Below are 13,494 nucleotides of genomic sequence, written 5' to 3' on the forward strand. Positions count from 1 at the left end.
AGCAAGTATCCTACAGCACAGTACCACACAGAGAGAGAATGGCAAGAAGAGAGCGTTGTAGCTGGGATGCTGGCTACAAGGGTGAGGAGTATCATCTCATTCCAAGTTCCTGAAGAAAAACTAGAGAAATGATGTGAAGATCACGAAGAAGAGGTAGTGAGCAGATGACGTGGTTCCTGGTGTCTTCAGGGAGAAGTCACCAGAAGAGATTTACAAAGACAGAGCTACAGATGGAGAAGGAAGAATAAAGCGAATGCTGAATGCCAAAACTTACAAAAGAAAAGGGAAATGATTCTAAAGAAAGGATGGGAAAAGCCCAGAAATGAAGGGAAGAAGGAAGGAAGGGAGAAAGCAGAGAAAGGAAATAAGAGAAGTTTGAGGAGAGATGCAGAAAAAAAAAGACCAGAGAAAACAAAGAGCGGAAGAAGAGAACCACTGGCAAAACAGAAGACCCCTGTGGAGAAGGAAAGTGAATAATTTACACTGTGTAAATAATCCAGTAGTATAAGGGCTTGTTTAATTATGATATTGAATTGCTATTAAAGAAAATTCATTTAATAATCGGAATTGCATTAGAATACGCTGCAAATAATATTTTCATATTTAAAATTGAGTCATAGTTTGTATTACGCATTATCACCCTGTATGAAGAGCCACCAACATGCTCGGCTCTGTACAAGATGCAGAATAAAAATAGTCCTTGCAGAATCTAAAATTCTGGGGTCTCTTGCTGACCCTCTCTCCCAAACTCATGATTCACAATGAGTGAGCTAGTGGATACACAGGCATGTTAGCATAGCTGGGCATCAGGAAACACCTGCCACACACTACAGCCCCCCTTCCTCCTTACACTTGAGCTGCATGGGGGATATTTTACCTTTCCTGTGACTAAAGAAGTGGGTCTCCGACTCAGGTAGGGCTGTCAGTTTCGTTTCATCTTTCATGAGCACTAAAAATTAGTTTGATTTAAAAAAACAGAAGTGATGACAAGTGATGATGATGGGTTTAAAGTGAAAAGGTGATCTAGAAGAGAGGAAGAATGGTCTTGGAGTTAATGTGCAGGAATGGGAGATGGGGAGCTTCAGTTTGGGTTCTGTTCCCAATTCTGTTGCAGTCTCCCTGTGTGACATTAGGCAAATCGCACATTTTCTGCGCCTTTGTTTCTCCATGTAAAATGAGGATGATGCTTCTGTACTTTACAAGGCTGTTGTGGGGCTAAATTCATGTTTATAAAGTACTTGGATATTATAGGAAATGGTAGAAGGTAGAAGCATGTGATTCATATCATATATAACACTTCTAGATCATATTTGTTCATTTTAAAGATGTAAAAGAGCCTTCTTTCATGTTAATACTTCCAATTCATCCTAGTTTATAAAACTCCAACATCCACCCATCTCTTGCAATTTAATCTTTCCATAGCAATAAGATTCTAACATATCTTTTCCTGTAGCTGGAGAGCAAGTGATAGTAGCCAATTTTTAAAAACTGCCGCATTCCAATAGTGATTTGTTTAATAAAACCTTTGGCTATGCCCAGGAGCCTAGGATCCATACAGCAATTCCTCACTGAGAAGTCAGGAATATGGAGCTTTAATAGATTTCTGAGACCTACCTGATCAGTATATTTGACTGACGTATATTTTCAGACTCGGGGATGGGGTGGGGGGTTGGGGAATTTTCCAAATTGGCCGCCTAATTTGTGTGTGGTAATGGACATGTAGGGTCACTCACTCATTCTGGGTGTGTGTGCACGCATGTAGATTAGGTGGCCAGCTTTTTAACTGTGGCCCATTGCCTGTATATGTGAAAATGTGGTAGAATCCCAAAGTTGTGACTCATGTGGGGGATGCAAAGTTTTATCTGGAGAATTGGGACACCGGGAGACATGCTAGCACCTTGTTAGAGAGGAAGGCTCAGATAGTCAGAATTTGGGTCCTGGAAATTCTACTGTATATATTGATTTAGACCTAGTCCTGTAGGCCTTACTTCAGGTATTTAGATTCTCAGGGAGTGTGGCCTAAGTAAGGACTGCATGATTTGTTCCTTAAGGCATTTCTGCACTGTAGCTGAGAGTGATATTCCCAGCCAAGGCAGACAGACTTGTGCTAGCTCTCCTTGAGCTATTGTGCTAAAAATAGCAGTCTGGATGTTGCAACATGGGCAGCAGGTCGGGGTAGCCACCTGAGTTTGAACTCAGAGGATCGTGTAGGCTTGGACTCAGGTGGCTGGCCCAAGCCACAGCCTGTGCCACAACATCCACACTGCTATTTTTAGCACATTAGCTCAAGCAGAGCTAGCATAAAACTGTTTACTTGTGCTAGGGATCACACCTCCCAGCTGCTGTGTAGACATATCCTTAGACTGTAAGCCCATCAGGGCAGGTACTGGTTATGTTTTCCTCTCTCTGTACAGTACTGAGAATATTGCTGCTGCTCCATAACTGTAATCTTCCATCAAAAAAAGGAGCTAACTCATGAATAGTGTCTTGTTGGATAAAGTGCATCTTTCTCACCTCAAAGGTTTCTATCACATGGGAAATCTTATATCTCAGGCTGAATTTCTTGGGGGATAAATTTTACTGTGGAATCTACAGTAGGAAACTGGATAGCAGAAGTTTTATGCTTAGTTCCTTGAACACTCTTTGGATTTGACACAAGAATTTCTTATTATAAGTCAAGATGTCTGCATCCTTGATGCAGGACCTGATCCTGGAAGATGGTGAGCACTCTGAGCTTCCAGTGCCTTTCAGGATCCAGACTGACTCCTTTTCCCCTGGTCTTCACCTTCTTCCTCTTAGCCTTAATTTATGCCTTCCAACCTTCCATCCTGAAAAGACTGAATTCTTTAACTGGCAAAAGGGGTTGCTGCAGCTTACTTTAGGCGCTCCCTCCCCATCCTTAGGGTTTAACCTTCCAGCTGACATGGTGAGAAAGAGACCCGGGCCTACAGCCTAGTAGCACAGAGCACAGATCACTAGCCCAGTGGGCTGATCAGGATCTCAAATTTTATTTGTCATGTCAAGAAGCCAAATCCTGAAGTCAACAGTTATGATCTCATATTGATCTCAAAACTTTCCATTTTGCCTTAGTAGGAACCAAAGATAACATCTGTATACGGTCCACAGGATTTGGCCCCACCAGAATACGTGTAGTTTTCAAACTACTTCATATTTGCTGGAAGACAATAGTCAATTGCAATAGCATGTAATTAAAATCTATAGCAGAGTATTCTGGTCTCAGCTCAAGTTGTGTTGACAATGTCAATAACAATTTCTAAATAATTCATGTACTGAGAACCTATTATTTGTTGAAATAGTTAGAAACATGGACAGTGAGCCAGGTTCTGATCTCTGTTACACTAGTATAAACCCAGAGTATTCTAGATTTATACAGGTGTATATGTGAGCAGTATGTGGACCTGTAACTCTAAATGTCTGGTTTACATTACCACAAATTATATAAGAATATTTGCTGGGCCCTCAATAAATACATTTTTACAGTTTTCTCTCTTGATTTTAAGAGAAGATATTTAAGAAGTGTCATTTATAACCATGTCATTGGAGTTGTAAAGGAAGTCAAGAGGTGTATTTAAAGGGGGACTGCACTGTTAATTAGTACTGGCCAAAAAACTTTAAAAACAACAACAACAACAACAAAAAAACAGTTTCCCTGTAGTGTTTGTATCTATTGCAGCTTTGTGCCAGTGCTTGAGAATCAGTGAGGGAAAGCAACCAAAAACAAAAGTGAAACTTAGCAGACTTTCATGGTCTAAGATCAATAAATTGCAAAAAAATAAACAATGGGTTTCTACGGTGAAAAGTAACAGAGATTTTTTAAAAATTCTTTCAGTGTTAATAATAAAAGGCATGGCAGTGATGATCGTGCAGCTAAAGAAAAAACGTTACTTTAAACCAGACAGTGCCTCTTTAAATGGTGTCCTGCCTTTTTGTGAGCCTAACTGCAACATTGTGCTTTGGATCAGACATGAGAAATACAAAATAAACTGACTATGAACTGAAGTGCAAACTGGCCAGGCAGATCTGAGTGTGTGCAAAACCAAGTAGCATGTATGATAAGAAGTTAATTAGACTTTAATTCATATTTGTTTTAATAATCTTAGGTATGGTTAGTAATACAGTGATAGATTTGTATCTTTCACAGTGCTCTAGCTTTCTCATGTTAAGGACATTAAAATGTTTATGTGACAAGAGGAGATTTTCTAAAGTGCTCAGCATTGGCCTAAATCTGCTCCCAGTGAAGTCAACACAGAGTGCTCTTGAAAATGCCTCATTACATACTTCGTCTTTACTAGCCTTAGTTACTTCCTATCAGTGCTACCCACCACTGCATTTCCACCATTGATAGCAACAGTGGAAGTGCTAGTTTAGACCAATTACAGTGTTTTAACCACAGTGTTGTCTAACAGTGCTCCAAGCATTTGTATATGGTACAGCATTAAAAACACAGCTTTTGGAGCCTACCCTAGAACTATCACATGTGGAGCTACACTTACAGTAGCAATATTGGGAAAACTGTGCTAAAACCCTCATCAGGACAAGGCCTAGATAGCTGTTCTTGGGTAGTTGCTGTGCACTTCTCTTGTAAGGAAGTGAAAATAATAAAGTGAAATGGAGATCAGCATTTGGGATTTAAAGCTGAGTCAGCTGAGCTAAAACTGAGTCAATCTAGTATATAGGAACAAGAGAACTGGGAAAGGAAGGGGAAAAGGGACTCTCTGCATGGATTCTCATGCTACATTTTCTGCTGGTTGTGATAAAAATAAAATTTTGCATCAGTTACTCCAGTTCTATTGAAGTGGAAAGGAGATTTAAATTGTCAGATTATGTCTGCCCATAATTTAAAGGTGTTTTGAAGTACAGTTGATCTCACATAATATTGGTTTAATTCTGTTTGCCATTGCTTGATGCTTGCTCTCCTCTGAATGGACTGTGGTTTTGGGCATGTGGTAAAACTTTATTCATGTCACTTTTTATAGAAGGGTGGAAGTTCAGCAGAGTGATTTCGTCATAACTGACCACCACAGCTATAAAGACTAATATAGATGGCCATGAGTATCCATTCCTCAGCAGAGACTGCCTGTGGTAAGAGAGACTGCTCAGATGCAGATGCTGGTAGCTTTGCACAAGTTTTTGAGTTTATTTTAATTGTGAGAAGCTGATCTTGTCACCATCCCTTCTGGGATGCTGTGTCCTTTGCATTTCTCAGGCTCAGTTGGGAAGGTCATATGCTCTTACTCTTCCACTGAAGGAAAGTTATTCCCTAGATTGACATTGTGAGAGGCAAGGAAAGACAGAGGTTACACAAACAGGAATGGAGTTAGATTGAGGGCATGTGTTCAACATGGGGCTTGGAAGTGTCTGAAATTGGAGGTGATGGACGTTTCTAGAGTTGCATGAGGGATCTCTCTCATTTTGTGAGGCATGTAAAGAGCTGTTGCTTGTGAGCAGGTGGCATAGAGAGGGATACAAAGGCAAATTTTGCTCTGTCTGCTATAAGCTGCAGTGATAACAGCATTGAAACTTAGAGGAGCCTGCTCCACTTCCAGCTGCTAACAAATCCTAAAAAAACTCTTCCAAATATGTTTATTTCAGAGTGGTTGAAATCCTTAAGCACAAGCAGGATGAGAAACTGCTTGGGGCACTCCACAAAGGCGTAAGAGTTGCTGAGGCTACTGTGGATTTGCCACACACCTGCTCACCCTCCAGCAGCAAGACTGGACTGGAAAACAACTGTCAGTCTGATTTCCCACAGCCATTTTGGAGTCCTGCAAACCCTGAAGAAATGAATAAATTAATTACCAAGGCCAAATTCTTGAGTATATGTCCCTCTGGATGCTCCACTGTAGGAAGTGTGCACACTAATACACTTTTGACCAGAGAATACAAAGCAGTGCCCACCGGCCCATGCCTGCGCTGAGCAGCGCCACGTGTCTCTAAGCAAGAACATATAAGGAGACACAGGCCCGCCGCCATTCAGTTTTTTCTCAACCGTTTGCAGCTCAAGATGAAGCAATTGCATGTCCGCTGATTCTCAGCTTCCCACCTTTCTGAGCATAGCAATTTATCCTTAGGTTTTCTCCTTTATTTTGTTTAGTTACTTTATTTCTTTTTAGTTTCAACACACAGTTGTGTTTGGGAAGGGATTTGTCCCCCTACTTTTTTTTTTTTTTTTCCCTCTTAGCAATCCTGGGCTTTGTCCATTAACACTCCAGGTTATGCTGAAGACTCCAGGGTTTAAGACCTGCCAGACCTACTACAGGTCTTTTTCCCATAGTGATGGTCATTTGATGCCTCAGAGAAACCCATGTCCCATCACCATGTGAAGTCTGTATGGGGTTTAAAGACAGGTCCCAAAAAGACAGAGGTTAGACTGAAGTCCTGTCTAATGGAATGTTCACTAGCCCCAGCAAGGTTCCCTTCTGTCGCTGCCCTCCCCATGCCCCCCTCCTTTGGTACATTGGCCTCAACATCCCTGGCCACTATGGTGGCTGTTGCAGCTTTCAGAGCATCTTTAGAGGCTAAGACATCTACGAAGAAGAAGCCTCTTTCCTCGACCAGGGAAACAAGGAAGCAGGGTAGGTAACCCCAAAAATCCCACTCTGAGACCCATGCATCCCTCAAGAGGTACAGCAAAGACTCTGTCTGATACTGGTACCAAGCTGCAGGGGACTGCACACAAAGACAGTATATGGAGAAGTCTAATAGACTGCACATGGAGCTACCTACCTCAGTATTGACTGACATCTCTTGGCACCAAGATATGCACAGGCCTCCTACTCATGCTTTGCCTTCCCTGCACCACAGCTGTGAGGTCAGAGAAGTTTCTCTACAAGCCGCTCTGGTACCACATTCACCTTCTCTGCACGGACCCTTTCTCCAGGCCCTAGTACCGACTCATACCAGAACTCTCTAGCTTTCTTTCTCCAGAGGGCCTTTTCACAGCAAAAGAACTGTAAGCTGTGAGAGCCTCTTGTCCAGTACCGTTCAGATACCTGCAACTGCAATCCTCCCAGTCAGACCTTCAGCCTTTGGTACTGTCACCTGTGTCTGATGCTCCCCTTTTGAACCCAGGGGCTGATTCTACTTTGTACTCTGAGTTCTTGATACAGAGCTCCCTTTTGGCATCGTACCAATACACACTGCTGAGTCAGTGTTCTGAAGAGAATCTTTCGGACCCTACCAGATGTCTTAGATCCATGGGTTACAAGTACTCATGGGGACTCTTCCCTTATCTGCTGCCCCAGTGGATTTACTGGGGTCATGTTGGTAAACAATTTTATAGAGTCTCAGCCAGAAAGAGATCCCACTGCCCACTTGTATCACATCATTCACAGGCACATATCAGCCTCTTCATTTGTCATGCCTCACATGAGATTGCACTTCAGACATGGCAAAGATTGTTTACTCCCTGAACAGACACAGTCTATCCAAATGCATCACAGCGTCTCAGAAAGTTCTGGACTCTTAGATGGTGGAAGGACACACTGAAGGTTTATGTAGGAACCCTATTCTCACATCCCTCACCCTCAAAGATCCTCACAACAGATGCTTCTTTTTTGGGGTGGGAAGATCACCTCCAAAGGGCCACAGCCTAGGGCAAGTGGTCCTCACAAGATGTCAGACTCCACCTCATCCTCTTAGAGCTGAGAGCTGTTTGATATGCTTTTCAATGCTTCCTTCACGCCATACAGGGCTGCTCTGTCAGGATAATGCTGGGTAATAGGCCAGCAATTTATTACACTGATGGATAGGGTGAAGTAAGAACCTGGACCTTCTGCATGGAGTGGCTAAAAGTATGGAACTGGTGCATTTCCTACCACATAGAAATTTCAGCAGTTTATCCCCCATAATACAATTGCAGACTCCCTGAACAGAAACTTCTTTCAGGACCATAAATGGGAGCTGAACAAATCTGTCTTCCACAGAATCTGTCAGACCTGGGGTCACCCAGAAGCAGTCCTCTGCCACACCAAACAACACAAAATGTCACCTTTTCTGCTTCAAAGAAGGATTTGGACACAACTCATTAGGAGATGCCCTGATAACGCAGGGGCCCCACACTCTGCTGTATGCGTACCTGCCTGTACCTCTAATTTTCAAGACTTTATTCAGATTGCATCAGGAAAGAGTGAGTTATGCTTATAGCACTGTCCTGGCCAAGACAAGTATGGTACTTGCATCTCCTTCACCTGTCTGTAACAATGCCTGTCCACCTTCCTCTCAGGAAGGATCTCCTGTCACAGAGCTCTTGGACCCTGATCCACCCCAACCACTCCTCTGTGAACCTGAGAGCATGGTTCCTAGATGGTTCTTGAACATGGAGCTAACCTGTTCAGATAAGTTCTTGTCAGTTCTCCTATCTATCAGGAAAACTAGTACTTGCAAAACTTCCTTTCAGAAGTGGAAACACTTCTGTTCCTGGTGTTCTCTTTACTCTACTCTTCTCAGGCATCAGAAGTTCTGCACTCCAAAATCCTAAACTATCTGTTGGATTTAAAGACATAAGATCTATCAGTGAGCTCAGCCAGAGTACATGTGGTCACTATGACAGTCTTTCTCTCATCCTATCATAAACAGAGAGTTAAGGGTTAATGTCTCTTTTACCTGTAAAGGGTTACAAACAGTGAACCTGGAACACCTGACCAGAGGACCAATCAGGAGACAAGATACTTTCAAATCTCGGTGGAGGGAAGTCTTTGTTTTGTGTGTTGTTTGTTTGTCCATTGTTCTCTCTGGGTTCTGAGAGTGACCGGACGTACCTACAGGCTCTCTAATTTTCTGTTCAAAAGAGGAAAAACTTGCTCTCTCTGTTTCTCTGTCTCTCTCTCCGGGAGAGCAGGTTTTTCCTCCCCCCTTCTCTCCTTTCTCCCACAAATTCCCTGGTGAGTGCAGACTCCCTCCCCTGGGGTCTTACACAAGATAACCAAAATCAATTAGATTTCAAAAAAAAGAAAGCTTAATTAAAAAGAAAACATTACAAGTTGTCTCTGTAATCAAGATGGTAATTGTTACAGGGTCTTTCAGCTTTTAGACGCTAAGAGAATCCTCCCCCCCAGCATACATACAAATTGCCAAAAGAGATACACTTCCAGCCAAAATACAAAATTTAAATTCTACCAGGCCAGATACACATTTGCAAATAAAGAAATACAATCAAAAAGACTAAACCGCTTTCTTCTTGTACTTTACTATTTGAACAGAAAATTAGAGAGCCTGTAGGTACGTCCGGTTCACTTCAGAACCAGAGAGAACAACGGAACAAAACAAACAACACACAAAACAAAGACTTCCCTCTACCGAGATTTGAAAGTATCTTGTCTCCTGATTGGTCCTCTGGTCAGGTGTTCCAGGTTCACTGTTTGTAACCCTTTACAGGTAAAAGAGACATTAACCCTTAACTCTCTGTTTATGACACACCCATCAAAGGCTTTTCAGTTTTTGCCCAGCCTGCTGCAGCCAGATTCTTCAAGTGCTCACACACCTTGTTTCCTCTTGTTTGGAACCCGGCCCCTCAGTGGCACCTTAATTTTGTTCAGTGTCCTGAGGAAATCCCCCATTGAACCAGTGTCCACCTGCTCTCTCTTCCACCTTTTCATCAAGACTGCATTCCTTATATCCATCACTTCAGCTAGATGAATGGGAGAGCTTGGTGCTCTCAAGGCAGGTCCACCATTTATGTCCTATTGAGAAAAGGTTACACTGCATCCCCATCCTGGCTTCTTCCCTGAGGTCTCTTTAGAATACCATCTATCCAGTGTTCTACCCAAAGCCTCAAGCCTTCAGAGATAAAACCAGCCTATGTACGCTGGATGTCAGAAGGGCTCTTGTCTTCTATCTTGAGATGACTAAGATCTTCAGGGCCTCTCCCAGATTATTTGTATTATTTGCAGAGGATGAAAGGACAACATATTTCCACTCGAAGTTGGTTTCATGGTGCATTTTAACCTTTTATGAATCCACTGGGATACAGCCCCCTCACAGAATGACAGTACGCTCCACTAAAGCTCAGTCCATATCTATAGCTCTACTGAAAGACATTCCCATACCAGAAACCTGTAGGGGCTGCAACTTGGTCTTCCGTTCATACCTTTGCCAAGCATTATGCCATCTTACCTGTTTCCAAGGATGACGCTGCCTTTGGTGACGCAGTCCTCCCAACCATCTTAGACTTGCCTCCTCAGCACCCATCTCCTTATTGAGTTACTGCTTGCAAGTCTCCTACAGTGGAGCACCCATAGGGACGTATACTTGAAGGAGAAGTTACTTACCTTACAGTAACTTGAGTTCTTTGAGAAGTTTTGTCTCTGTGAATGCTTCACCTCCCACCCTCATTCCCCTTGGCTGTCAAGGCTCCATTTTGCAGTTGAGAAGAAACTGACTGGCAGTGGGTCCACACTTCCTTATATGCCCTTGTTTAAAGGCACGAAGCATTGCTCTGCGCAGGCCCATGGACACTGCTTTGCATTCTTCATTTGAGAATGCATGGGTTCATGCACATTCTATGGTGGAGCACTCATAGGGACAAAACATCTTGAATTCAAGTTACTGAAAGGTAAGTAAACTCTCCTTCAGCCTGTCAGTGATTCACTCCAAGCTCGTGGATTTACACTGGTTGGAGCTTGGTGCACAATGTATCACTTTACTGGAGAGCTTCACTTTATATTGCATACCAGATATTCTTCCAAATACTCTGCTTGGTGATTTGACAGATTATTTCTCACTCAAGAGGTTATACTTGGAACATTGTGTCCCCTGCAGGGAGTAATTGTAAACATAGAGAACCTGAATGAATGACTTTATCTACCATCTTTGATTTAATATTTTCTTTCTTATCAACTCTTAACCACTTGCTTTGAACTTTGACAGATGCCTTTTTTTTATGATTTTACATCAAACAGGCAAACTAGACCCCTTAGGATTAAGTGAGAATTTGAATGGAAGGGAAAAAGTGAATGGATGTCTCTGGTTTTTAAATTGGTGTCCTCAAAGTACCACTATATAAAAGTCACATTTCTTTTTCTCACTTGAGACTCCTCCCTCACACAAACATGAAGAGCCAAGAATGTGAATTCTTCCTAGGTAAGCCCTAATATTTTACAAAGGAGATGGTTTCTTTTAATTTTCAGGGCAGTAAATATACTGTTGAAAAATAGAGTTCAGTTTCAAGGCCAGGCTGTTTGAAATGAGTTGATGAGTCTCAGTCCAGTTGTTATCAGACTGATACCCATATCGCCAGAAGCTTAATCACATTCAGTGTTAGTTGGCCCCTTTGTTGATACTCTCAGCATCGAGCCCGAGGATTAAGCCCTCGATTCAGCACAGTATTACAGCATGTGTCTAGCATTTAAGTATGTGGTCCCATTGAAGTCAGTTGCACTACTTACACTTAAAGTTACACACGTGCATAAGTGCTTTGCTAATTTGAGGCCTAAGGAGTCCTATGATTCTATGGTCTCAAAGTGTACTAGAAACATTACCTTCATTCTGAGAATGGTCTTCATATTAAAGGATTCTCCCTGGACATCCACCATAAATGCACTCTGTTTTGCTTCCATTGGTCTCTATCTGGAATGCATAAAATAAGACAGGGATAAAAGACCCTGCTGCCTGTTAGAGCTCTAGGGCAGTGGTCCCCAACCTTTTTGTCTGGCGGGCACCAGACGAAGGATCGTGGCGGTGGTGGAGCACCTGCAGAAACGCCGCTGAATTTCTGCAGCATTTCAACGGCGATGCCTCTTGATGACGTCACTTGTTGGCAGCAAGTGACATCATCGAGAGGCATCACCGCCGAAATGTCGCTGAAATTCGGCGGATGCTCCACCGCCGGCCAGGATGCGGGCTCATTTAGATGCCCCGCAGGTGCCATGGCACCCAGGACGCGGGCAACGGATTGGGGACCCCTGCTCTAGGGTTCTTGGAGACATACTGCTATATATGCTTTGGCGATGTTCCAGAGGTAAAGGATTTGGGGAGGAGATGTGAGGCAAGATTGCCGTACCCTTCAGTGATACTCCCACTCTTGCTGCTGTTGCTGATATAGAGAGCAGTTTCAAGGGCTATGGCTCTCACAAATTACCAGATACTTTGGCATCACTCTGTCTCCAAAGTTTGAATGCTGCAGAGCTGGAAGATTGCAGTTGTCTAGCACATGGAAAAATGGTCTCGAAAATGTGATTTTGCAGCCTTGGAAAGCCACTCTTGCTTGATAGCAAAGAGAAGTGCTCCATTGATATGCACTGTAAACATCTGCATCACACTTCATTTTACGTTCTCCAGCCATCCTATGAACTACTCTTCTTCTCCTTCACTTTATGCTTTTTTCTCTTCTTTCCCACTGGCTGTCCTTTCTGGGAAGCTGCATTCCTGTATGTTTGGATTGCTATATAACTTGATACTGACAGAAAATCCAGAAAAAAATTAACGGGAAACCCCTCCACCCCCTAAACTAAAGGAACCCTAACTACTGAGATTAGTACCAGCTCTTTGAATTATGCATAGACCAGTTCATCCAGTACTGAAATGTAACAACTGTGTATCAACACACAGGAACATTACACTCTGCATGGAGCTGTATCTTAAATCTGTTGGGAAAGAATAGTTGGTGCAGAATTTGGTATCCTGCTTGGTAAGGATTATTTCTTTTTTGTGAGCATGTTAACCATCTGAAGAAGTGGTTTTTTACCCACTAAAGCTTATGCCCAAATAAATCTGTTAGTCTGGTGGCACCTTAAAGACTCCTTGTTTTTGTGAATACAGATTGACATGGCTACCCCTCTGCTACTATGCCATTATTATTTCATCTGTAAAGTTAGCCTGTTATGTGAGTCTTCTATAGACCCAATTCTGCAGATTTAAGCATCTTCTTAACTGTATACACTGGGTGAAATCCTGGTCTCTCAGACCTGCTCTACACTATGCGTTTAAACTGAATTTAGCAGCGTTAAACTGAATTAACCCTGCACCCGTCCACACAGCGAGGCCCTTTATATCGATATAAAGGGCTTTTTAATCCGATTTATGTACTACTCCCCTACGAGAGGAGTAGCGCTGAAATCGGTATTGCCATGTTGGATTAGGGTTAGTGTGGCCGCAAATTGACGGTATTGGCTTCTGGGCAGTATCCCACAGTGCATCGTTGTGCCTGCTCTGGAAAGCAATCTGAACTCAGATGCACTGGCCAGGTAGACAGGAAAAGCCCCACGAACTTTTGAATTTCATTTCCTGTTTGCCCAGCATGGAGCTCTGATCAGCACGGGTGGGAATGCAGTCCCAAATCCAAAAAGAGCTCCAGCGTGGACCGTACGGGAGATACTGGATCTGATCGCTGTATGGGGAGATAAATCTGTTCTATCAGAGCTCCGTTACAGAAGACGAAATGCCAAAGCATTTGAAAGAGTCCACAGCACAGTGCTGTGTGACAAGCGTAACGGAAAGCCAAAGAATCAAATGGACGCTCATGGAGGGAGGGAGGAG

At 42.9% G+C, this 13,494-nt stretch overlaps 2 protein-coding genes across 9 annotated transcripts in view; one reads left to right on the forward strand and one right to left on the reverse strand.

Annotated features, from left to right (window-relative positions):
- Positions 1 to 13,494, forward strand: part of KDM2B (lysine demethylase 2B) — a 176,792-nt gene that overhangs the window by 127,100 nt on the left and 36,198 nt on the right. The window lies entirely within an intron of this gene.
- The window catches only part of RNF34 (ring finger protein 34), a 63,462-nt gene continuing 61,471 nt past the window's right edge, over positions 11,504 to 13,494 (reverse strand). For all 3 annotated transcript variants that reach the window (XM_032800635.2, XM_032800636.2, XM_032800631.2), the window contains one exon: positions 11,504 to 11,586. In XM_032800635.2, the coding sequence (XP_032656526.1) occupies positions 11,519 to 11,586 (68 nt within the window). In that variant the 3' untranslated portion in view covers positions 11,504 to 11,518. The remainder of the gene's footprint in view (positions 11,587 to 13,494) is intronic.

The sequence above is a fragment of the Chelonoidis abingdonii genome, chromosome 22 (assembly GCF_003597395.2).
Source record: "Chelonoidis abingdonii isolate Lonesome George chromosome 22, CheloAbing_2.0, whole genome shotgun sequence".
NCBI classification, from domain to species: Eukaryota; Metazoa; Chordata; order Testudines; family Testudinidae; genus Chelonoidis; species Chelonoidis abingdonii.